This window comes from Rhinoraja longicauda, chromosome 7 (assembly GCF_053455715.1).
Source record: "Rhinoraja longicauda isolate Sanriku21f chromosome 7, sRhiLon1.1, whole genome shotgun sequence".
In the NCBI taxonomy this organism is placed as follows: Eukaryota; Metazoa; Chordata; class Chondrichthyes; order Rajiformes; family Arhynchobatidae; genus Rhinoraja; species Rhinoraja longicauda.
Window position 1 is genome coordinate 34,230,294 of NC_135959.1, and position 27,592 is coordinate 34,257,885.

The 27,592-nt window shown below is 39.2% G+C and overlaps 1 protein-coding gene across 1 annotated transcript in view; it reads right to left on the bottom strand.

Annotated features, from left to right (window-relative positions):
* Positions 1-1,923: 1,923 nt before the first annotated feature.
* Positions 1,924-27,592, bottom strand: part of slitrk6 (SLIT and NTRK-like family, member 6) — a 38,279-nt gene continuing 12,610 nt past the window's right edge. The window contains exon 2 of the mRNA XM_078403029.1: positions 1,924-5,530. Within this exon, the coding sequence (XP_078259155.1) occupies positions 2,949-5,501 (2,553 nt within the window). The 5' untranslated portion in view covers positions 5,502-5,530 and the 3' untranslated portion in view covers positions 1,924-2,948. The remainder of the gene's footprint in view (positions 5,531-27,592) is intronic.

A 27,592-nucleotide genomic window follows, 5' to 3' on the forward strand; every position in this document is an offset into this window, starting at 1 on the left:
AGGGGGGAGGGGGTGGGAGGGAGGGGGGAAGGGGGAGGGGGGAGAGGAGAGGGTGGGGGAGAGGAGGGGGGGAGGAAGGGGGCAGAGGTGGGGGGAAGGGGAGGGAGAGGGGAGGGGAGGGGAGGGGGGAGGGGGTGGGAGGGAGGGGGGAAGGGGGAGGGGGGAGGGGGACGTCACACGATGAATACCACGGGGGGGGAAGGGGGGTCTGCTCGAGTTCATCTCACAGGGGCATTGTGACATCACAATGAAGAATAAATCCGCACCGCAGCGCCCCCCTTCTGTCAAAACTTCGATAAATCAGGGGGGGCAGCACTTTTAAACCTCTGTAACTTCAAAAATATGCGTCCGAATTAAATAAAAATATCATTTTCCAGCAGCGAACCGCATGCTGATTAAGGCGGTTCAAAAATCGTGGCGCTACGGTTCACCGTTTTGCCGGAATTGCCTTCAGCCTCATCAGTGGAATATACATACAAACTCCGCTTCAAGATCTGAGTTTTAGTAGTATATAGATAGATAGATAGATAATTATGCTTTCATCTTTAATTAATAATTATCTATAACTATGCGTTCATCTTTGACTGTGCCCATATTGGGATGGCCTTCTATTTCAGTAATGCTTGAAAAAAAAAATCTTCATTAGTACAATGGTTGTTTTGATACATTTATGTATCTGGATTTTATTTATTAAAAAATCCTCTCAAAATGTCAGTTTGCTTGTGACCATCTTTTCAGTCTTTTGTTCTTAAAATAATCTTATTAAAATGACCTTAAAATAATCTCTACTGGATCATTGTCTTGTCAAATGTTGAACAGAATTACATTACAAATATGATAACAAGATCTGTATGGGAAAGTCTGATTGCAACTGATTTGATCATTAGGTTCTTTTATCTGAATTCTTCCTTCTCACAAATATATTTTGCATGCAATATAACTTGAACTCTGTGCACAGAATATATCGCAAGCTACCTCTGCTGACATGATTTGTCAGATGTTTGGTAAAACTGATTTCTAATCATTTGACATTCATACTGTCATTGATATTCAGTGTCAATAAATAGTGTTATTGGTCAGATTGATGATTTCATTTTAAGATTTTCCTTTAATTAACAACAATGCAAATATCTGACAAAGCTTGTATAGAATTAGCAGAATGGGTACTAATGGGCACAAATTGATTGACATGTTTAATACATTCACTGTAATAATTGGTGCATGGTTTGTTTTACGTGCCTCACCAGTGATGAATATGAATGAGTGTAGGTGATGGGGATTATAAACTAAAGATGTGCTGCTGATTGTAAAGAGCTCTTTCCACATTAGCCGTTGTAACTGACCATAATTGCAGAATACCCTACTTTTCAACACATGTATGGTATCTAAAAGGTCATAAGTGATAGCAGCAGAAATAGGCCATTCGCCCCATCAAGTCTGCTCCACCATTCAATCATGGTTAATCTAACTCTCTCTCCTAACCCCATTCTCCTGCCTTCCCCCCATATCCCCTGACACCCATACTAATCAAGAATCTTTCTATCTCTGCCTTAAACTTATCCATTGAATTGACCTCCACAGCCTTCTGTTGCAAAGAATTCCACCAATTCACCACTCTCTGACTAAAGACATTTCTCCTTATCTCCTTCCCAAAGGGTCCTTTTATTCTGAGGCTATGACCTCTAGTCTTAGACATCCTAATAAACCAAGGTAATGTTGGTGGAATGGGGGTGCAAGCTTGAGGAAATACCCAGAAAAGAATGTTCTGCAGAAATGAACTATGAATAACCCTTGTAAAATGACAGAAATGGACTAGGATAGAAAAGCACAATGAGCAAACAAATTTTTGTATCCTGACTTTATTTCAACTAAAAGTTCAGTGCGCATATTTCATTTTTTTTTTACAAGAAAGGCACACCTGCTTTATTTAAAAACTGTACAGAATAAATAGTTTACAGGAATATCTTACAATTTTGTAAATGAAAATATAACTTGCAGACTTCTATGTTGCATTTGAAACAAATCATATTCTTCAACATTTTGGTCTTTGTTCTTCTCCGTATGTGTGTTTAAAAATCTTCTGTAAAAGGAAGATTTACTAAAACAAATCACAGTTTCAAATTTTCTTTAAAATAAAAGCCTTGAATGCAGTTCCAGATGTAAAGGAATTAGGAATTAATTGACGTGGAAGAAATGTCACCAAAAGAATATGACTCAGTCTAAATACAGTGTGCCGCCACACTTGAGTCTGCTTCTTACAGTAGTTATTTCAAGACTTGCACTTTTGCAAGTTCAAACTATTGTCTATAATTTAAAATCCAGCAGCAACAGATTGAATTGTCAAAAATCATTATAGAAGACCATAATAGTATACGTGTTAACTAAAATGAAAACATAGTCAATAAGCAAAGTCATTGGTTTACATCAATTGAATGGATCAGATTCTGTTTTGTCATAGGGAATTGTCACTGTTGTTTTAGGGATCACGCTCCATGATTTCATCCGCTGTTCCACGAAAACCGCAAACCTGTGGCCTTGAAAATAAGGCTTCCCAGTAAATGTGCATACAGGCAGCAATCACCACTTCAGGAACCCTCTTTCGGTCATCATTGGTTCACCTGACAGCATCATTAGGTTATTTTAATAGGATTGTCTCAACAATTATAAAATGATAGCCCTGACGCTTAATAAAGCTTTGTGCTTGGCAATGCACAGTCTCTACACTGCGAAATAAATCCTGTGGGCTTTTACTGTACCTGCACCTACATTCTCTATTGGCTATTCCCAGTGATTTGTCTATCGATCCCTGAGTTAAATAAGGATTACTGCTGTATTGTTTACAGGATAAAGAGAATCATCTGTAAAGGCACTAATTTCTTAGTACAGCAAATAAGCTTATTTATCACAATGTAACAGGCAAGTTAAAAATACCAATGCCCTTGAAAGAGTTATGGTTGGTTCAATGCTGTCTGCTGTTCCAAAACCTCTAAGTAGTCAGGCTCAGTTTGTAATTTTGCTTTCAGCTCAAAATATTCATTTTTTGTCTCTTCAACCACAACTTTTTTAGGTCTTGAATATATGATTGCTTCCATCAGTTTCAGCTCTTCATGCCGGGAAGGGTAGCGAACATTGAGATCTGATTCTAAAGGACAGATATTTTTCTTCAGATATTCCGTGATTCCAATTTGCTGGAGTTCCCTTTCCTTTTCAAGAATATTTCTGTACATTGAAGTAGGATCATGGAGGGTCATAAACTCTGGGGCCTGCTCTATAGCACTGAATTTAATGTTGGGACTTGTGAGCAGAGGGTCATTTTCTCTCATCATGTGACTCCGATAGATCATTTTTGCCTCATTCCCATCTTTGCTCTCATTGTCAAACTCCATATCCCTCATATTATAAGAACGGCTTCTGCACACTGGACCAATTGCATTGATTGTGTGATGCTCATATATATTTCCATCTGGTCTTTCTTCAGTATGATGGGTTCTCTTGTGCCCGTACACACTGTATTGGACCTGCAAAGGACTGCAATTCTGTATGGGAGTCATTTTATGTTTTTTCTTTGATCTTCGACGGTGAAGCATAAGGACCACCATCCCAGCTGCACTGAACACAATTAGCAAGAATACCACTAACAAGCTAAGGATCAAAACAGAAAGTGGGACTGTGTCCATGATGGAATCCAGGAAGCTTGAGTCAGTGCCAGAAGCAGCCGTGATTGAATGAATATTACTGGCCTCTGTTGGTGGGCCCAGGTTGCTTATTAATCCCGGGCATATCAAATCATTCTTTAACATTTTCAAATCTTTCTTGGCAAACTTTTCTGGGGACTCGCACATAATCTCGCTGACAGTAACATTTTTATGGAGTTTTTCCATCCATTGTTTCAAGCTTACCAAATCACAAGTACAATCCCAAGGATTATCTTCTAAATCAATCTGAACCAGAAACTCAAGTTGGTCTATTACATTGCTCACAGGAAGATGCATTAAATGGTTGCTTTTAAGGTTTAAGCGTAGAAGTGGAACACCAGCAAATATATGTGGAGGCAAACTATGAAGAAGATTGTTGTTCAAATACAAGACCTTGAGCTGTGGAAGGGCACTAAATGTACCTGGTAGTACCTCTTTGATTATATTGTGCTCCAGATACAAGTACTGAAGGCAATTGAGACCAATGAACATTTCTTTTCTTAATCTTACAATACTGTTACCATTCAAATACATCTTGTAAAGATTGGTGAGGTTTGCAAAAGCACCATCTTCAATCGTTGTTATTCGATTATTCCCGAAATGAAGTAAGTCTAGGCTGCCATAACCCAGTAGATCAGATTTTGCCACTGACTGGATGACATTATCTGTCAAATAAAGCTTTATTGGATTTGGTGGGCTGGGCAGAAGGTCTGACAAACTTTTAATGTTTCTTTCTTGACATTTCATTATCTGCCCAACATTTGGTTGTGTGCTGCATTGACAAGTTGTTACACAGGGTGATTTTGGATAGATCATAGGTCTTGTTGTAACAATTTTACCATTATCCTGTCCATCAGGTTGTAAAAAGTATGGATCCTTTTTAGGTTCATTAATAACCGACTTATTGGCATTCTGGATGTTGATATGAATGTTATCACCAGCTGGAGTCACTACCAAATGAATCGAATTTATTGGTTCTTCAAAGTCAGTCCCAGAACCGGATGCACAAATCTCCGTAACTGGGATTTTAGTTAGAATTTTACCCTTCAGTCTAAATGGTTGCAAACAAACAACATCGTCAATATTAGACTGGGGTGGCATGTTTTCCAGCCAGGATCTGAGTGGTAATAAATCACAATCACACTTCCATTGGTTATCCTCCAGCTGTAGCTCCATTATTCTGCCAATATGCTCCAAAAAGCCGACATACAGAAGCGAATTTAAGTGATTTCCTCGAAGATCCAGGTGCGTCAGGGGTACAAAACGAAAGATGTTGGTGGGGAGAAAGGAGATTGCATTATCATTCAGGATGAGCACTTTCAGCCGGTGAAGTTTACTGAAAGCGCCAGGCTCAATAATCTGGATGAAATTATTATCTGCTTGAAGGAATTCCAAATTGTCCAATCCTCTAAATGTGCCCTCACGCAGAACTTCCAAAAAGTTACTGTTTATATGCAAGCGTTTCAAAGAACTAAGGCCAGTGAAAGTCCCAGCCTCCAGGTTTTGCAAATGATTCTTGCCGAGATGTAGTGACAAAGCATTTCTGAAGCTGATGAAGTCATTGCGATATATTACACTCACAAAGTTATCTTGTAGGTTAAGATTGTACCTGTACATCTGTGGCGGTTTTATTTGAGATATTTCAGTGATGTCTTTGTTTTGACAATTTATGTGCAGCAAACCATCTCTTTCTTCACAGGAGCACAGCCGTTCACACACTTCCTTATCTGAAGCATTAGAAGGATCTGCCTTGTGCGAAGTGATTATAACTAAAACCACACTTAGTCGAAGAGGCCAGGTCAACATTTTGTCAGAATTTCACAGTGGATAAGTACCTGTTGAAACAAAATGCATATTATTTAATAAACACTGTACAATAAGGAAAGACAACCAGATATCTAATTCAAATCTAAAATCCCAACCTTAACCAGAGGCATGAAGGATTAGGAAACGAATAGCGGGTCCATCACAAAAACCAGCCACCCCCCACCCCCTCCCATCCCTGGAACCCCCAGTAACTCCATCTACAATTCACGCTGCCTCAGGAAAGTAGCCAACATAATCAAGGACCATTTACACCCTTGGTCATTCCCTCCTTTCTTCCTGTCTTCCATCAGGCAGATGTTCCAAAAGCTTGAAAGCACATACCACCAGATTCAGGAATAACTCCTTCCCCTCTGTTATCAGACGACTGATTGGATCTCTCATGAGCGAGGATGTAGTCCCAATCTCCCACCTTACCTTATTGCAGCCCTTGCACTTATTTTTATATCTGCACTTTATCTGTTGCACAACACTGTAACACTCTATTCAGCACACTGCTTATTTTATTTCTTTGCGCTATCTGTTGTACTTCTGTCTGGCTTGACTGTACTGTATGATTTGCCTGGATAGCCTGTAAACAAATTATTTCACTGTATCCTAGTGCATGTGACAATAATAAACCAATGCCAAAACCCTCAAGTGGACAAGCAAGCCATGCAATAAGCTGTGTGCCATTCTCCTCAAAATTTGGTCACTGTAAATTGCTCCTGATACATAAGTGAATGATAGAATCCTGGAGAAATTGATGAGAAGGAGGGGGAAAGGGAACAAGATAACCACATAATTGGTGAAAATTGGTGCTAAATGGTCAGTGCAGCCTCATTTGGTCGAAGGGCCTGTTTCTGTGCTGCATGACTCAATGACTCTCTGTGTGATCTCTGCCACTTCACAGAGGATTCCCATTCTCCCACTAAATTTCATTTTAGTAAGTGTGCAAGTAGATGGGTGTAGTAACCTTCATGTCAATCAGTCAGTGAAAAGATACTGCTGGTCTCAGACTCCAGGTAGTAGTCAAAATAGACCTGAACAAAGGAACAAGTGCTACAATAAACCTACAATCTCCAATATCCTCCACTTGAAATAAAATATCTAAAGGTGAATTTTCATCTTTCACATTCATTCAAATGTGATCCTATCAACTTCCAACCATTAACTTTTAACAGATGGTAATCATAGCAGGGGAAAGTAGTTTGAATGCTTCTTTGATCTACATGAGCCTAATGATGAAAAATTACAATGATGTTGGTCATTCCCCTTCATGTCTTCTGTCAGATTGCAAAGCTCCACACTGTGAAGAACTAAGGATGAAATGTTTCCTCCAATGCTCTGCCTAAAGTTGCATACTGTGAGATCATTTTTTAAATCACATTTTAAATCACTTACGTCGCTGAAAGTCATTTAAAAAAATTTGTTTATCTTTTAGAACTTTGCATATCAACAGAAGTAAAATAATAGTATTGTAGATTTGTTAGAGAATGACAAGAGGCTATTCAGCCTACTGAAGGAGATCAGCTCCCTGTGAGAGCAATCTGGAAACCTATTCCCCAGCTTTTTCTCTGAAACCCAATATATTTTTGCCTTCCTTATGAAACTACCCAAATAACATTTAAATCTGTTTCACCATTATTTAAGGCAGTGAACATCAGATCCTGACTTAGCCACATGAAAATTTTACCACATTTTACCCCTGGTTCAATCTTTTCATTGCTAACCATTTTAACTTCCCTTCCCATTCCATACGGTCATTTTCCCATATCAAGGGATATGGGGGGAAATCAGGAACAGGATACTGATTCTAGATGATCAGCCATGATCATATTGAATAGCGGTGCTGGCTTGAAAGGCCGAATGGCCTACTCCTGCACCTATTTTTCTATGTTTTCTATGTTTCAAACCATCCCTCGTCTTTTACAAGTCACTCCTCTTCTTATTGGACACCCTTTACTCTTCATTTCACCTCTACTCTTTGTCACTTACTCCAGCCATTTGCTAAGCAACCATCCTCACCATCCTGCACCTGTATCCACCTGGCTTCATCCTGCCCCATCTTTTTCTTCATATTCCAATCAATCTGAGGAAGGGTCCTGACCCCAATGTTGTCTGTCCATTTCCTTCCACAGATGCTGCCTGAATCATTGAGTTCCTCTAGTACTTTGTTTTTTGCTCACCTTCTACATTCCATTGTGTGCATCGCAACACCCCTCAAAGGCAATGTCATGTCATGTCGTAAAATCAGAAGCCAATAGCACATGGGAAGCTCCCATAAATATCAATGCCTATTCAAATACAGATTGGATCACACTGATGGCTTGACATTTGTGCAGTAAAGAAGCAGTGGCTAGTTGCAGGAGACTTCACAGACTTTTTTTGCCTGTGAATAGCAGCATGGAAGTATGAGATGTGAGGGTCATCAGATAGCAGCATGAGTCACACTTAGTATGCCGTTCTTCATGTTTATGCCAGGCATAAATGATGCATCTGACATATCGTATGAGTATCTTTGCTAGGATAAGTGGCTTGCATTATTTAATTTAGCTTAATTGTTATTAATATATTAATTAAGTCACATAAATTGAAAATGGTTTCAACTGGATTTTTTTTAGGTTTATGTTTTCATATTTTTAATTCTGATGATTGGAGACATTCGGAAATAGTAGAAGAGATATTTTGCCAGCAATAGATGATGACTGCCTACAGCCCTGTCGCCACTTTATCTCATGGAAAAGCAAGGCAATGGGCAGAAGCTCTGGAAAATGTGCTGCATCCATAGGCATTGTGTGAGAGATAGATGGAATCAACCCTGAAATTGAATGAGAGATATATAATGATCAGTTCATCAAGGATAACACATTTCCTTTTCTTTAAAATAATGTCTGAGGGTATTTTAGACCCACAAACATCTAAATGACAGAGCTAAAACAGCCCTTTCAGTATTTTGTTTGATAAACACAACTTCCCATGGTGTTGTGTTCTCTGGAAAGCCCATTTAGATATTTACATTTGCAATTAAAAAAACTCAAATACAGAAATCTGAAATAAAAACAAACAACACAGGTCAAGTAGCATTGGTAGGAAGACAAACAGAGGGAAGCTTCATGTCGGATATTTTCATTAGTAATGGGAGAGAAAACAAGTTAGTATTAGGTTGCAGAAAAGTGAAGGATGAGAGGATGAACAAAATACAGGTGTTTATGTGATGGTGATGTCAGGGTTGCAATAGTGATAATTTGATCCCCCCCCACCCTCCCAATCAGATGAACCAATGGGGATAGGTGGAAAGTGATAATGCAAAGAATTGTAATGTGTCATGAAATGCACAGCTACACCATATGTCCTGCAATTCAGTTTGTAAAGGAAAGAAAAAAAAACGATCCAACATCACTAAATATCCAATCTACTATTCTTACCCCCTTTAAAGCAACACCTGTGTTGAAGTGTGTGTGAAGTTGTACCAGTAGAGAATATGCAGAATCTATGCAGGATCTTTCATCCATTAAGAAGAATAAGTGGAAAATCACAGCCTGAAAGCTACAATTTCCCATGATATGCTCTGTAGAAGAATAACTCCCAAATCATGACTCCATTTCATTGCAAAATTCTTGTAAATTGTTACTTGAATGTTTGTAATTCATTAGACTATGTTTTCAGTATATACTTTTAACATTATTCAATATAGTTTCCATAAGTTACCTGTGTGATATTCGTACTTAGTTTTTAAAAAGAATTTCTAGGTAGTAAGTTAGCACATGATCATTTAGTATTCTTGATTCCGTATCTAAAACCACACGTAAACTACTTCTGTATTATTGTAAATACTTAAAGTTCCATCAGTGAAGACTGGATGTCATATGCATTTTCAAAGTTCTTTTTAGCAACTATCAATAGCCAGTATTTATGACCTACTGTGGTCTTTGAAATATTCAGATATTTTCACCATCCTTCTCAACAAATGTTCTTTGATTGAATTCTGGAAAACACTGCCATCTGATAAGCATGTCAAGCTATAGATTGGTACAAGTGATTAAAAATTACTACAATCAGATAATGTGTTCATTTTTCATTTGGACTGCTTCACTCTGATATCTATTAAAAAGGCTGATGACTCTGTGTGCAACTGAACATGATTGCTGTATATAAATGGACCTTAATTTTAATTCTCATTGGTTGGGGGATAAGAGAAGAGGAGTTAATGCATCAGGATTGGGCATGACAACCAAACTGATCCCAATCCAGTATCTTTATATTTCAAATAAAATATGTCAAGTCTTGGATAAAGCTGCAACAAAGTGCAAATGAAGAAATATATTTTACGAATTCTGTTAAAGGCATCACATTTGAACTACCAATTAAAAATTACAATAGGTGAAGCCTCTACTGTACAGTCCAAGATGAGAACCTCTCACTTCACCAGAAAGAATAGCTCTTTTTTATGGCACATATGGAATAGTAAGGAATTTTGTGATCCTTCATGTAAATCAGTTGGCTCTCTCAAATGTCTCCCTGTCTTCCCAAATTTTACAACCTCTGTCCATTTAGTTTCCCGTGCATGTTTCTGAGTTGATACATACTTTTCAATACTCAGTTCTGCTCCAAGTACATAGCCAAAGAGTCTTCCTGCTGAAGTCCTACCAAGAAATGCTTAGGGAGTCAAAGCTAAGAGTAGTATCCAGGCTTATACATGTGAATTCGGGGCTGAAATTAGAATTTGTTCGGCACCCATATCTTTGTCAATTATTGTGTCGTTAGCTTTAATCAAAGCATCTATATACTAAAACTCCTGTTTGTTTATTTGTTTGTTCCAGAACTACAGCCAAAACGGTACATGATAGCGTGACAATTTTAAGCCCAACTTACTCACCATCGTCCCTTTGGTGCTAATGGAAGAAGTTTCATTGAAATTTGGTGTTATATTCTTAAAGTTATTCACATTTCAAAGTTTAAACCTATCACCTAGGGAGTGAGGTGGGAGGGGGGGAGGGAGGACGAGGATAAGGGGGGTTGAGGGGGATGGAGTGTGGGGAGGGGAAGGGGAGGGGAGGGGAAGGGGAGGAGAGGAGGGAGAGAGGAGGGGGAGGGAGAGGGGGGAGGGAGGGGAGGGGGAGGGGAAGGGGGGAAGGGGAGGAGGGTAGAGGGGAAGGGGGAGAGGGGAAATGGCAAGGGGGAGAGGGGAAGGGGGGAGGAGAAGGTGCTGCACCAATGCAGGACAGGTTTGGGGACAACGGGTCCACTTGGTCTAGTAGTCTCTATATTCCAATCCACCATGGCTCCCTGATAATAGCAATTCATGGTATCTGAAGAATAATAAGCCGGAGTGTGTCATGGCTCCCCCATTTCTGGGAAAATATTACACAAAAAGATCCTCCTCTCTCCCCCACTCATTCTACAGAGCTAAAAATTAAAATGAGCTCAAGAGGATTTCATATATTTAAAGCAATGAAGAAATTCTTTGATTCCTTTAATAAAATAACTTGGAATATTTGCTTGAACATTAGGATTTGTTAATCTTCTTTCAAGGGTTATTCATGTTGATCACCAGGTATTGCCATGTTAATGAATATACAAGAATGTTTCAATGAATATTTTAATTGGAGAGGAAACGATTGAACTAATTATGCTCCATGTGAAATTTACACTTCACATGTTCAACGCATTGCTAACATTTATATTCAAGTGTCAACAGATTTGATACAAATGATGATTACAACGAGAGCAAGAAACTACAGTATATATATGATGAAACATTTGGGATATCTGCAACTATTTTTAAAAATGTATTTATAGGGGAAAGTATGAGTGGAGAGATGTGGAAGAGGACAATTTTTGTTTTATATCAGGGTGAGTAAGGGTTGTCCATCTGGTTCATGTTTTATTTTTGGTTTTAAATCTTTTAAAAAAGTATAGCTGGGTTGCCAAAACATGTTCTGCTTGGTTTAAGATTGCTTTTGCTGAGAAGTTTAGTAATATACTAAAATGTTCTAAATGTATCCAGAGAATAAATGTGTATGTAAATGTGAGCATGAGTACGTGCTTCAGTACAAATGCATTCATTTTGTTGAAAGCAAACACTGCTTTCTGCATCAATGGTTTGCATTCTTCAACTAAACCACCATGTCTGCCACTTTCTAGATGTATTCTTCCATCCTCAAGAGTGTAAATATCATGGATAAATCCTCTGTGACCTTTTCCATTGTGAATTGTTCAATTGATCATTCCCTTCACAACAATTCACATATTCCATGTCAAAGTAGCAATGCAGAAATATTAAAACATTTTATGCCACATCCAAATGTTCATTTATGAAGGATTTTTTTCCCATGTTTTGTCAAACTGTGGGCACAGCCTTATATTGCAGCCCCTATTCATAATAAATCTTTATTTTGTTTTTGACATTATTGCATCAGGTGTACATCAGCTTTCATAAAATAAGTCTACAATATTTCTTGCAGTGTGACTATTGCTATCTTATAAATTATTATTAGGAAGATGCATGGGGGAAATGCAGCACTTTTTAAAATCATCTTCAGACTGTAATGGTCTTGGTGGCAAAGGAGTTTGGCCCATCATTATATAAGATTCTCCTTATACAACAATATCAAATTGAGGACTATCTAAATTTTTAACCTGGAAAGCTTTTTGTTTATGGCAGATGATGTCTACTTCCTGACAACATCATCCTAAAATGATGTTTGTATTCAGTGTAAGACACGGGGTGCTGGAGCACCTCACCGAGTCAGGCAACATCACTGGAGAAAATGGATAGGTGACGTTTCAGGTCAGGATCTTTCTTCAGATTCCTTGTATTCAGTGCACCAGGAAGGTTAAATCTAAAGCAAATCATCAACATAGGGCAGGAGTTATTTGACAGAACGCAGACAAACCAATCTGGAAACAGTCCGCTGAACTGTCATAGCAAAGTACCCATGCACTGCATCACTGCCATAAAGAAGAGCAAACACAAAAAAGATTGTACAACAAAGATTTTGTTTTGATGTTTTTTACAGAAGATTATTAAAAAATCAGCATTTATAACAAAAAGGGATGTCTCTTCCTGTGTTTTATATTCATAATATGACAATATAAGGTTGTAGAACTGATATGCAGAATATTTGGAAGGAAGGAAGAAGAAATGCATGAATAAAGCTAATTTCTGAAATGTCAGTGGGGCCAGTGGGAAATAAGTACCTCTTGCTCCTGTTCAAATCTCTTAATGTTCTGATTCCCTACTTACATCTGTGAATCGTTGAATATTGTAACATATGAAATGGATAGTCCTACACTGCATTTGCACGTGTATTATCATAAATTAACATATTGCACATATGTATGGATACAATACTTCATTAAAATAAGTTAAAACCTCTTTTGCATCTGCAAGACACGTGTGAGCTTATTATGATTAGCTGAAAGCACACAATAAGATAAGAATCAGAATCAGAATAACCTTTATTGTCATCCAAAAAAATAAGTCTTTTGGACGAAATTCCGTTACCCACAGTCCAACAATAAGAGCAATAAAAATAAGCAATAACACACACAATCACAAACCAACAAAAAACAAAAAAAAAGAAACATTCATCACAGTGAGTCTCCTCCAGTCACCTCCTCACTGTGATAGAAGGCCAGAATGTCTTTTCTCTTCCCCTGCCGTCGTCTCCCGCAATCAGGCTGTTGAAGTTGCCACATCGGGGCGGTTGGGCTTCCCGACATTGAAGCCCCCGCCGGGCGGAGAAAATCCCGCGCCCTGTTCCAGGCCATGCCGGACGGTGAAAGGTCCGCAGCGGGCCGACCCAAGCCCCGCGATTCGGGGCGGGCGAAGACTCTACCACTGCCGGAGCTCTCGATGTCGGCCCCCATCCAGGGCAGGGCCTGCGAGCTTCCGATATCCACGCGACCCGCTGCCGAAGCCTCTGAAGGCAATTCGCAGCGCCACCACAGCCTCCGAAGGCTGCCAGCTCTGCAGATGGTAAGTCCGGTCCGCGGGCTCTACAAACCTGTGCCCAGGTGGTCCCAGGTGGAGGCCGCCAGCTCCAGGTGCTTGGCCGATGGTCGGCCGCAGCGTGATCGGAGACACGACCCAGAAAAAAAAGGTTGGGTCTCCGTTCGGAAGAGACCATTTTACAGTCCCACCCCCCCACACATAGTACACAACCACAAAAAAACCATCTAAACACTACAATTAAGACAAAAAACAACAAAAAACACCAAGGACAAATGAACTGCAGGTGAGCCGCAGCTGCTGCGCAGCGCCGCCATTTTGAGCCATTTCAAAATCTGCAAGTGTCATTTTATGTAAGAGTAGGAGTATATTTAAAAGTTCGGTTCAAGGCAACGATGCTAAATGTATTCAATGGCAAGAATTTCAGAGATAGAACACAATGTTCTGATACAATTATCTAGCACACTTAAGAGTACGAACCAATGGTGAATTTCTTGACACCTGCATTTATCTCATAGCCTTTACAAACTCAGGATAGTGTACAGCAGTTTGCAAAACGATAATCTACTTATAAAACAATGCCACTTTTGGCAATTAGAGATCTGTAGTAACTTGTGTACATAGACCAATGACCTACATACAGGAATCAGGTTGTGAAGTCTCTTTTTTTAATGTCAGTTGAATCTGATTAAACTGTACAAATTGAATCTCAATACCTCGAGCGGGGAAAAATATTTGTTGGAATTAATTATTAATGAAGAGATAACAGGGTACTTAGAAAAGTGCAGCACGATTAAACAGTCACAATATCGTCTTATGACAAGGAAATCGTGCTGACCTATTTTTCTTTGATTTCTTTGAGATTGAAGCAATTGGGGCAGATAAAAAAGGAGCCAGTGAATATAACAAATTTGGATTTCTGACAAGCTCTCAATAAGACACCATATAAAATGTGGGCATTCCTTAACTGTGACTTCTCCTCTGCTCTCATGGACACAGATCCTGACTGCATTTCACCAATTTCCCACATCTCTGTTCTAACCCATCCCTCCTGGATAGAGTTAGGGTAGAGTTCCAATGGGTCTCCCCATTCGCTGCCACCAGGTTCCACGATCCAACCTTCAAAACCATCACTACCTTAATGAGGTTCCACCGTCTAACACATCTTCCAATGGTCTCTTTCAGCATTCAGAAAGGATTGTCCATTTTGTGACTCTTTTGTCTGCTTTATCATTTCTACAAAATATTCCACTTGTTTTGGACTTTTCCAAGCAACCACAGGAGATTCAACACCTTATCTGATGTCTTAATCCCTGCTACAATCCTGGAACCCAACCGTACTTTCAAATGCAGCAGTAATTCACTTACACTTCTTCCAGCCTGGGGTACTGCATTCTGTGCTCACTGTGCAGTTTCCTCCACACTGAGGAAACAAAATACAAATTGGATCAGCACTTCCTGGAGTTCCTTAGTTTAGTCTTTGAAGGAACTCTTAGCTCCCAGTTACTTGTCTCTTAATTCCTCTCCCATTTGGGTGTATCTGGAAGTGGCTTTCTCTACTGTTCTTCATCTTGCATTTGCATACTTTACAATCTTTAGGTTTCAATAGAGAAATCAACAATTTTAGATAGTATATTTTCACTGCATGCATCAGAAGAATGACCAGTTTTGCAGTTGCTCATCCTTTGGTATTACTAACACAGTCGGACTCTCTCCATTACACTGGCTGACATGCGAGGGATTTTGGACTGCTTGTACCTATGTTTCACAGAATTTGCATTGCCCTTTATTCCTCCCTCTTTCTACCAGTTCTCATCAATCTATCAACTGGATGGTTTCATCAACACTTAACATTGTGGCCATTCTGCATTCTGCCTTTGTTTCTCTTTCTTGAGATGATGTGTGACATGCTGAGTTTTTGGGGGCATTTTCTACTGGTGTATCACACAACAGGTTACTACATAAGTATTCGTAGGTTGACAGAAAGCAGGCAGTAAGTGTAAATAGATAATTTTCAAGCTGGCAAGCAGTAATGTAGTTTGCCTCGGGGAGCAATGATGGGGCCTTAGAAATTACATTCTATATTAACATATTTTCAAAATGTACTTTCAGGTGAAACAGCAATTCTGTTGCACTTATTCCAATCTAGTGCATTGCATTCTGTGCTCGCAATCTCTTCCACGTTGAAGAAGCTGAATGAAAATTGTACGACCACTTTCTGCAGCTCCTCAGTCCATGGGGGATCCTGAGCCATCAGTTACCTATCACTTTAATTCATTCCTCTCACATTTGTGCACTTCTGTACCATTCTCATTCTTCTATTTGGGCACATGGCAATCTTTAGGACAATGCCAAATTCATCACTTTTGTGTAGCTTTATGAGGAGACCAGTTCAAATGTGTCGACAAATATACATTCATGCATAATGTATGTACTTACACCACAAACGTGACAGGCAATGACTACTTCCAATAGGAGAAAGTCCAACCAACCTACACTTGTTACTCAATGGGATTTCCATTTAAGAGTCTCCCATCATCAACATTCTTGGGGTCATCAGTGACCACAAACCTAACCGCAACTGCCAAATAAATACTGGGACCTGAAGAGCAGTTTGCAGCAGATCATTATTATCCTTAACTTTTGAGTTAAAGAGGTGCCAGTACCATTTACAAGGGACAAGTCATGAGGTTGATGAACTATCCTCCACTTGTCTGATGAGCACAACTCAAACAGATCGCAAGAAGCTCTACATGATCCAGGGGAAAGCAATAATGACCAAAGGGAGTAGTCTCGGGATAGGAGAAAATCTCTCTCAGAAAACAATAATCTTAAGAACTCTCTATCTCAAAGAGCAGTGTACAGCGAGCTATTCAAGACTAGGACAGATAATTGTTCGTATTATTCAAGTGGACTAAGAGCAATGATTATTAGGCAGGACAGAGAATTTGAGCCCAAATATCAGTTCAGATGAGTCGTGATCTAATTGAATGATGGAACAGGCTTACAAAACCGCATGCCCTACATCTAATGGTGCTTATGCTCTTTGTTCTTATGCTCTTTATATTCTACTAGACCAAGTGGACCCGTTGGCCCCAAACCTCTCCTGCATTGGTGCAGCACCCTCTCCTCCCTCCCTCCCTCTCCCCCACCCTCCCTTCTCCTTCTGCCTCCTCCTCCTCCCTTCCCCTCCTCCTCCCCCTCCCTCTATCCTTCATCCCCTCCCCCTCCATCCAGCCCCCTCCCCCTCTCCCTCCCCCTCCATCCAGCCCCCTCCCCCTCTCCCTCCCCTTTACCCTTCATCCCCTCCCCCTCCATCCAGCCCCCTCCCCCTCCTCCCCTGTAGTTCAGGAACAAACAAACAAACAAGAGTTTTAGTATATAGCTGTTTACCTGAGGTGACAGGCAGAGCTGGAGCTTAAAGGATAATTTAAGAGAAATTATCCCAGGCAATGGAAAGTCCCTTTAAAATTGTACCAGGGTGTCAGCCTTAATTTAACACAAGAACATTGGAGTAGGGATTAAAATAATGACCTAAACACTCCAAGGCCCTGCTGTGATTGCGTGAATGTTGACAATAAACTGCTTGAGGAGTTCAAGTCAACATATGAAATAGCAATTTGACAAGCTGATAATGGAGACTGAAAACTAAAATTAGAAAGAAAACTATATTATTTGCCCTCAAACATTCAAAATATAAGAAATGTATTGATATTTCAAGTTAAATTAGAGATAGAACAAACATATGTAATCCAGTAACAGCAATATGAATAATAGTTGAAGACACAATTAATAATAATAAAGCCATAATATTCTCAACATTCTTATCTACTTATGTATTTTTAAAGCATAATTTTGTTCAGAGACAGACCAAACCATGGGCACTGCAAAACATTGAATCCCCTGTCAATGGAAATTTCTACTCCACCCCCACCTCCCTCCAAGGAAGGCATTGGAGCCACCTGTGTCAGTCGATATCTGAACTCCTCACCATAATTCTCCATTGAAAGTCATTCAGGAAACTCAGTGAAAATGTAATGGTCATATCTTAGCACTGTGTTGAAACAACAATGCCGACTATAGTACAATAAGCAAATGGATTTGGCCAAGTCCAATTCCCTTGGAGTTTGCAAGGTGACTGTAATGTGCAATTGGAAATTGGCATGAGTATTGTAAGTAATTAGGGCAGATTCAGATGCGGTGGTTAGGGAAACCAGTTGACACGTGACTTGTATTGTTCTTGTACTATACTCCAGAGGCATTGCCTGTGAAGATATGGAGTGGCTGTTTGTCAGACAATGAACCATGACTTCCTTGTGCCTAATTAATTCACAGACCCAGTGCATTCATACCGTTATGGATAACAGTTGAATTTGAGTTTGATTTAGTCAATCTGAATGAAAACAGAACACCCATGGAAAAAAGTCATACTCAAACTCTAGATATAGGTTAGATATTTAGAAGGCAAGTAATATTGAAGATGGTCATAGAATCATACAATCATAGAAATGTACACCACCTTTCCTTATTATCCGTGATATCTACATACACTGATCCCATTTTCCAACATTAGGCCTGTATCCCTCTATTCTTTTCCTATCCCAATACCTGTCCAAAAGCCTTTTAAACATTATAACAGTGTCTGGCCCTGTACCTCCTCTTGCAACCCATTGCCCACCATTCACCATTCTCTTTGTGAAAACCTACCCACTGATCTCCAGTTTGGACATTGTAGCATTACAACACAAACACATGTTTACCTCATTGAGACCAATTACTTTTTTTAAAGTGAGGGTAAAATTACTTTATTCAAAAATAAACTGTAAATGGTGTTTGTACAAATATTCTGACCAATTGTAGGCTTCCATTTTGAGGTTGTGTTATCTTTTTCATCCGAAGCATTGCTTGAAAATTGAGGTGTGCAACAAAGTAAGGCTATTTACTTTGTTGTTTACAGGTTTCTATTGTTGATTCTAACATTTTTTTTACTTTGGTTCTTTAGGTCACTGATATGAATCTCCTATGCAATCTTGTTCTAGCTAGCCTGAGCCTTTGGACACCTGAGAAAGGTGTTTCTTCCAAAGCACCTTTGGAATAAAACAACCTGTTGGACTGCATAGAATATTGTAATAAATTAGCAACAGAACTTTGTATCAGATAATTCATTTTATTAATAGACAGCAATAGACAGTAATAGACAGTACAAAACTAGTATCTCCTTATCACCACAGTGGCCAATTGCACCAATAAAACAAAAACTGTTCCATGCACATCAGTTATCACATAAACATAGTATTATATAGCTGTTCTGTATGAGAACGATTTAATATGAAATGACTTGCGCAATTGTACGCATGCACGGAGAGACTCAAGATGGTGATAACATGAACATGACACGTTTAAATACTTGTGTGATCCGAGTTTTATTCATAGTCCGATTACAGCACAAAGACATAACAATTTGGTGATAAGGATGAGATTCCTCTAACAGGAACAGATTGCGGTCACTTTGAAGTTTTCACACGACCGAACATGAAGTTAATGACGCAGTATGTAATTGGAAAGCAAGGAACGCATGATCGCCGAGTGCACGTCAACCCCTCGATGCAACCTACTGTACAAGCAGTGCTGTAGCCGTGCAGCGCAGCTCATAGAGGCAGCTATAGCCAGCAGAACATCAATCGTGTTCACTTGCCAGTAATAGCTAAGCCACCAGACGTAGGTGTCGTGCGGCCCAAGGCCCCAGTCCAGCCGCCACCATTTTGTCCCCAGCAACCGCCACCGACGACGAGAAGCCAAGTATCTGAGTATCCGAAAACAGACCAGCGACGGAGATAACGTTTAAATAGTGTTGTGAAACCGAGTATTAATAGTGTAACCATGGCTAATCCAATTGTTGGGAATGGGCCCCAGTTAGAATCTGGTTATACTTTTCAGGAATGGACTGAAGTCTTAGAGGCTTGGTTCACTTCAAACGATATCACGTCAGAAGAGAAGAAAAGAGCATTGCTCCTTACAGGTTTAGGAAGCAAGGGATACCACACCCTACGAGCATTGTTGCAGACAGCTAAGCCCGCAAGTAAAATGGCAAGTAAAATTGATAGTGAATTGATAGTGAATGGCAAGGAGGTACAACAAGAAGTTGGCATTGGAAGTCCATGGACTATCGTACCAGAAGAAGTCTTCAGCAAACTCGGTCAAGACCCTAGACTAGATCCCAGTAGCATCAAGCTGAAATCCTACACTGGCGAGAAGGTTGACATTTATGGCCAAGCAGCGGTACAGGTACAGCTCGAACCTCACAGTAAGCCAGAAACGCTGACCCTAGTGGTAGTAAAGAAAGGTGCAAGCCTAATGGGAAGAGACTGGTTAAGGAAGTACCCTGGATTGTTGTCAAATCTAGCCAGCCAGAACACACCAGAGACAAGATTAAGTCCACCGAGTAGTATGCACAGTTTGCAAGATGCCATTGGCACAGTACTCAACAAACACGCTAAACTGTTTGATATCAGCAACCATGGAGTACTGAAGGGATACCAATACAATACAATACAATACAATATATATCTTTATTGTCATTGTACCCAGGGGTACAACGAGATTGGGAATGCGCCTCCCATACGATGCAATAATTTAAGTAATTTCGACAACAGCAACCCAACGAAACAAAACAATTGTAACAGTTTTAGACAGGGTAAAGTGCAAGTTGATCTATGCATTGTGGCCATCCGGCTCAGCAGGACCGGTTCACAGCAGCTATGGCCCTGGGGATGAAGCTGTTCCTGAGTCTGGAGGTGCGGGCGTAGAAGGTCTTGTATAGCCAAGGTATATCCACAAGACAAAAACAGTGGAGCAAAGTTTTACAAGGCAGCTCCTGTTTCATATGCTGCTAGAAAGCAGATTGATGCCGCATTGGATGACTTGCTGCAGGATGGCATTATCAAGCCTGTGAAGACAGCAGATTTTGCATGCCCGATCATAGCTGTTCCGAAACCAGATGGGAAAATGAGAGTCTGCGGCAACTACAAGCTCACAGCAAATAAGGTGCTGAAAGTTGAACGGTATCCCCTTCCAACTTTGGAGGATCTACTGCAGGAACTAGAAGGAGGAGAAAAGTTGATCCACAGTGATAAAACAACATCACAGCCAGAGCCGGATATTTCAGAACACATGAAAAATCCAACACAGACAGATGGACGCATGTCTAATAGAACTACAAGAACACCTAAAAGATTTGCGGATTTTGTTCTTTATAAGTGAACTTACAGATATACTAGCAAATTTATGTATTTTGTTTGCCATACATTTTAGTTATGATATGCAAGTCTATTGTTTGATATTATGTGACTTTAGACATGGGTATGTGTGTAGTTGATTTAAATTGTGCTACCTGCCTCCAAGATAAAGGGGGAGGAGTGTTGTGTATGAGAATGATTTAATATGAAATGACTTGCGCGATTGTACGCATGCGCGGAGAGACTCAAGATGGCGATAACATGAACAAGGCACGTTTAAATACTTGCGTGTTCCGAGTTTTATTCATAGTCCGATTACAGCACAAAGACATAACAAAAGTTAAAAATTTATGCTAAAATCAGACAAGATCTTTGTTTTATCTTTCGCAGAGATGATAGGCACACTTTCACTCATGTGTAAAGCTACATATACTGGTGGTGACATACAGTATTCGAAATTTACACCTTTCACTCTCAAAGAACATGTGAAATTTATACTAACATATATCTGCACTACAGAGCAGATTTAGCAAAGAATAATGACTTTCCTGGATAACGTTTAGGAAACAAAATGATATTGTCATCTTTGTGTTTGTTAGAATAAATATTTATAGTAAAAAAGAAAACTTACTTCAAGAAAAGGGGAGCAAAGTTCATTTGAAGATTTAAGGAATCATTTTGTTTCCACTCTAATATCACATATATTTACTCCTTTAATGTGAAATAAAAAACATATAATTATTTGGCAATAATTACTCTTTTGACCTGCTGAGTTACTCCAGCATTTTGTGATACCTGCGATTTGTACCAGCATCTGCAGTTATTTTGCTACACAACTTGCCACTCCACTGCAATTTTTCCTCAAGGTATGTCTACTTTGAAGAGGTTCCCCTCCTCTCTTCGACGAGTTTAGCAACATGCTCTCTCACTGCTTCCCCTCTGTGATTCCTCCTGCCCTCCTACTCTCTTCCTGTACCCACCTAAATCCTTTCTTTGTCGTCGTCCCCCGACATCAGTCTGAAGAAGGGTCTCGACCCGAAACGTCACCCATTCCTTCTCTCCAAGATGCTGCCTGACCTGCTGAGTTACTTCGGCATTTTGTGATACCTTCAATTTGTACCAGCATCTGCAGTTATTTTCCTGCACACTTTTCCTACACCAATCATTTTAATACCTTAATTGCAAAGTAGATGCAGCAAAGAGGTATTAAGTTTGGGAAGAAAATAAGTGAATTCCCTTTTACTTGCAAAGACAGCATAAAGAAATGTGGTGATTTCAGAGTACAAATCCAACTAAATACATATGGCCATAATTTGACAACATCCTAGGGATTCATTTTTTTGGTGTTGGAAATGAAAAGCAGACAGTTTATGGTGTAGCTTCAATGAAACTTAGTTATAGACTACAGACTGCAATTGATATAACATGTACAGTTCATGTATTTACATTATAAATGAACCAGAAAGACTACAAAAATAAATTTACAAGGTTGATATCAGAGAGTTAGGTCGTATTAACCTGAAAGAGACTAATTGGCAAGGTGTCATTTCATGAGAAAAGATAAGTGACTGAAAAGAGGTTTGTGCAACGTGGCGTAGTCTTACTGAAGTGACGTTGGAGGAATTGTTTCCATTTGTGAGGAAGAGCAAAATTAGAGCCGATAATAAAGACAATCAACAAAAAAAGTCCAAGCAAAAAAAATTAAACTTGCTGTTTAAGAAATTCTAGTGCTGCTGTTATTTATTCACCAGGTTGAGCTTGGATTCAATTGAAACAGTTTATAAATTAGCTTATTAACTAAATAAATTTAAGGACTAAAATATACAGAATATTTCACAACTCTTTCAGGAAGTATCAATGTGTGTTAATCCAATGAAGTATTTTAGAAGTGTATTAATTGTTGCAATGTAAGAACTAAGAAAACATATGAGATAATGTAAACCAAGAGATTGCATACCCTAAAAATTCAATTGGAGTTACATGGGTCGAATAGAAATATTCTAGCCGTTTATTAAGTTACAGGAATTGGTTTTGATGAAAGGGCCTGGGACTGAAATGTCAACTGTGTCTTTTCCCACAGATGCTGCCTGACCTGCTGAATGTTTCCAGCATGTTCTTTTTCTATGTAAGATTTGCAGCATCTGGATTAAAAAAAAGAAAATCTGCAATTGATCACCAAGGCTCCCAGCAACATACATGGATGCTGGGTGATGCAAATTCTTCAGCTGTGCTCCCATCCTGGGGACACGCGAACAGAAAATAGCAGCTCTGTCCGGCAATGTATCCGAAGCAATACTTCTGTGAAGGATCTCATTCTGAAATGTGAACAGTATTAACGGCACCTGTGGCCCAGCATGTCCCTCATCGACTGGAAGCTCCAGGCCTCCACATGCCAACAGGATCTGGATCCTGGCTTAGAAATGAAACCATCACCCGCTCCTCCATAGAAACCAGACTGAGAGTCAGGAGGGGCAACCTTCCACACACAGCAAGGAACTCATCATAGTATTATATATGAAAGTATCACATAGTCCAGCAGGTTTTATTTAACACATACAGGTTATACAGATTTCTCATATATCAAAGGGTGGCACGGTGGCGCAGAGGTAGAGTTGCTGCCTAACAGCACCAGAGACTTGGGTTCGATCCTGACTATGGACGCGGAGTTTGTACTTCTCCCTGTAACCACGTGGGTTTTCTCCGGGTGTTTCGGTTTCCTCCCACATTCCAAAGACGTGCAGGTTTGTAGGTTAATTGGCTTCTGTAAATGCTAATTTTCCTTTATGTGTACGATACTGCTAGTGTATGGAGTGATCGCTGGTCGGCGTGGACTCGGTGGGTCAAAGGGCCTGTTTCCACACTGTATCGCTAAAGTCTAAAGTAAAAGTCAAAAGTTCTGAAAATTGACATGAGGCCATTTAGCATTATCAATATTGAGCTGTCACACAGAACATTATCTGAGCCTTCTACTTAGTTTAATACATTCCCATGTCACATTAAATTGTAACCGAGGGCAAAATTATAGTGCCTACTGATATAAACTGACAGAATTGCTTCAATAATACCTAAAATATAAGATTTTTTTCTTTCTAATACGTTAGCTGCAATCAACAATCTTTAAATCAATGACCACACTTTATTCTGATCATTATTGATTATAATTTATAGACTTCCACCAAGCCTGAAAAACATATTTAATCTGCATTGATTATATCATGTGCACCCATGAATTGGGTTTGAAAATAAAGTGTCATACTTTTTTTTTTTCTGTATGCAGCCTTTGAATTTGACAACCCATGATGAATGTCGTGGTGCCTGGACAGTAGTCCTGTACTTAATGCCCAGCCAACAGCCCTGTTCAGCTAGCTTCAGGAAGAGTGGCAGCACATGCAGAGATACAGAAGTATATGAAGTACCAGATGCAAATGGACCCCTAAACTGATAAGAAGGAGCGATTCTGTAAGGTATTTAACTGGAGGGCTGGATCCACTTCATATCTGTCCTCTCAGCTTAACAACAACCATAGTTGACACAACTTGTGCGTTCCCAATCATTTGAAATCATTGGGCAACCTTTGTGGAACTGCTAGGTGAAGCTAAATGGTTTATTTTCAACAACTTCATCTCAATCAGCATTTCAATTAGTATTATCAATTCTGACCTGAAACACTGTCTGTTCATTCTCTCCGCTACCTGGCCCGCTGAGTTATGCCAGCGCTCTGTTTTTCTCAGTTAAAATGATTGTTTTAGTGAATATCCATAAGTTGAACGGGTTCTTAAAAAAAAAAAGCATTGTTCGCTTTTTGACAGTTTTACAGTAATATCAATGTCACTTATTGTCCAATACATTGAGGGAGGAAGCGTTTACAAATATGAGCTGCCAGAGTGAATGGTCCAAGAGTGGCGACTGAATCAATGCCTCTTGAGCCCTAGAAAGTGCTCCTGGACTGCTGGTCCCTCAAATAACAGCACCAATAAAGGCTCAAGGACTTTGGAGGCTTTATAGCAACAGAAATTAAATGTTTGTTGGGGATTTGAGCACTATATTAGATTTTGTTTGAATGGCATGCTGGTATTTTTCTTCCTCTCTTAGCTTCAGCGCAGTTCTTCCCATCAATCAAAAAGGAGAGGGCTTAGAAAGTCTATGTTGAAATCTCTGCAAACTTTCTCACAAATGAATTTAGGAAATGCCAAAGCATGATTCCCAATACTTTTTGTCCCTATTTGAGAATACCTGCCTTAATTAAGAATTTGCTCGTGAAGTACAGCAGGGATTAATGGATCAATTTCAGGCATATGGATCACCAAAATAATCAGAAAAATGTGATTAAAAACAGTGTAGGCCATTCAGCTAATTGACCCTATTGCACTATTCACATAAAATCATGGACGTGCTATTAAAATTTCCCATGAAATGTAAACACAGCTCTCATCAAGGTGCATGTCAACAGTTTATTTAGATCTCAGTGCATTGCATAAATATTAAATGAACAATCAAAGGAAATGCAAATATAATCAGGTTTTGAGAGGGTGAGAGGGGGTGAATTTTCCCAAGTCTCCACCTCACTGCCATGTTTTTTGCCAGTATGTTATTTCCAGAGTGAAAGAATTTGCTATTATCTCGGAGGAATGAATCCCCCAAAAAAGGTATCTGGAAAATAAAATTGAGAAACTGCAAATAGTGGAAATCTGAAATAAAAATAGAATATGTTAGGAAATATTCAGTAATTTAGGGAGAACCTGTGGAAAGAGAAGTAGAAGTAACGTTTCAGGTCAAAAGACCTTTCTTTGAAACAACAATTGGAACCCAAATTCCTGCAAAGAAATATTTATGAACTTATTTTGATTTGTTTTCTTAACCCAAGTTAACTTTTGAATTCTATTTGATTGCATGTTTATCCTTATTCCCAGCATCTGATGTACCTGTCTTTTCAATGTGTTGTGTATTTTTGTTTTGATCCCAAGTGGACAAAACATACATTACAATTGGCATTTTTTCCTTTTCTTTGGGCACTAGAAGCATACAATGTACCTCTTCCCACTGTAGAATCAATTAACAATAAGGATATCAATTAAATATTTTGAGTGCATTTTAGCTTTACCTTATGAGAAGTAATTTTTCATGCGGGGTATATGTTTACACAAATAAATTCACAAAAAAGGTGTGGCCTTGCTTATTTTTGTTAAATGTGTAGATGTTTAAAGAATCAAAATATTTGCTTTGTCCATCTTTAGATCCCTTATTCACTCAGATGCTATGTCTTTTGGGCTTATCGTAGATCTTTATTTTCAAATGACTAAAAAAGGTTCCGTAGCTGACCAGAGCACATCTCTCTACCCTAATAAGATAATTGTACAAATTTGTGGCAGTGAAGAGATTGTAATACCATTAGCATGAGTCTCAGAACTCAAGCCACAGTTCCAGCACAGTATTATGCCATGCAATTAACTCCTTATTCTCGATGTAACTGTTCTCAGAACACCAATGTGTGCTTCTCTTCTGCCCTCTAGAACAGATTAGCAGTTTCACCTTTGTTTTCATGTCTTCTTAAACTCTTGCTTTATTTTAAAATAATCAACTAAATGTACCTTAGTTAAGCTATTTAATACTCAATGTGTAGTTCTATCCAACCAATTGACAATGAACTTCATGAAATATTTCACACAACATACACTAGTATTTCATATTTCATATTTTTCATATTTCAGATACAGCGCAGAAACAGGCCTTTTCGGCCCACCAAGTCCGCGCCGCCCAGCGATCCCCGCACATTAACACTATCCTACACACACTAGGGACAATTTTTTTAAACATTTACCCAGTCAATTAACCTACATACCTGTACGTCTTTGGAGTGTGGGGGGAAACCGAAGATCACGGAGAAACCCCACGCAGGTCACGGAGAGAACGGACAAACTCCGTACAGAAGGCACCCGTAGTCAGGATCTAACCCGAGTCTCCGACGCTGCATTCGCTGTAAGGCAGCAACTCTACCGCTGCACCACCCTTACATTACAATAATATTTATAGGTGTTCTTTATACCTCTTTCTAGACCCACATGATATAGCATTTGGCCAGTCAGAAATATACTCGAGGATAAAAGGATCACATCAGATTGTATGGTTCTTAGGAGGAGCATGAAATGGAGAGGTAGGTATGGAACTAATTCACAAATTCAGAAATGGTGGTCATTAATTTGAGGTTATTATGAATTAAGTTTGCTAAATTCACCAGCAAGCTTCTGCAGTAAAATTTCAAATCCTAATGGCATTGAATTGGTACTGAAAAAATTATGAATCTTGTACGTAAAGTTAATGAATTTTCAATCCCATTGATATTCTGAAGTATATCAATTCTGCATATTCATGTACCTAGGAACCAGGTCTCTAAAGATATACTTTAATTAGTACAATGCATACCATAGTAACAGTAAATTAGCTCTTTAATCAATATTAATTGAGTTAGTTTAGTGATTGTTTAGATTTATTGCTCACACAATGTAAACATATAAAGGTTGAATGCTGCTACCAGTCAAGGGACGTCATGAAGACTCTTTTTGGATTTTGTCATTGGTGCTTCTGTGATGTGAAAGTAAAAAGCAAAGATTGCTTCATTTTCAAAAAGTTGCAAATGGAACAAAACATGTGTGATCCATATCCAACACCTCATCTAGGATGGAAGGAATTTTATTGATGAAGTTTCAAAAGATAGCTGAGCCTAGGACATGACTCTAAGCAACTCCTCCAGCAATGACCTGCTCTTAAGGTACTTGACCTTCAAAAACCACAACCATCTTTGTTTGTACAAAATATAATTCCAACCACCGAAATGTTTTTTTATCTCAGCGCCTATTGATATCAATTTTACCAAGCATCCTAGTGAAACCTTTGATCAAATGCTG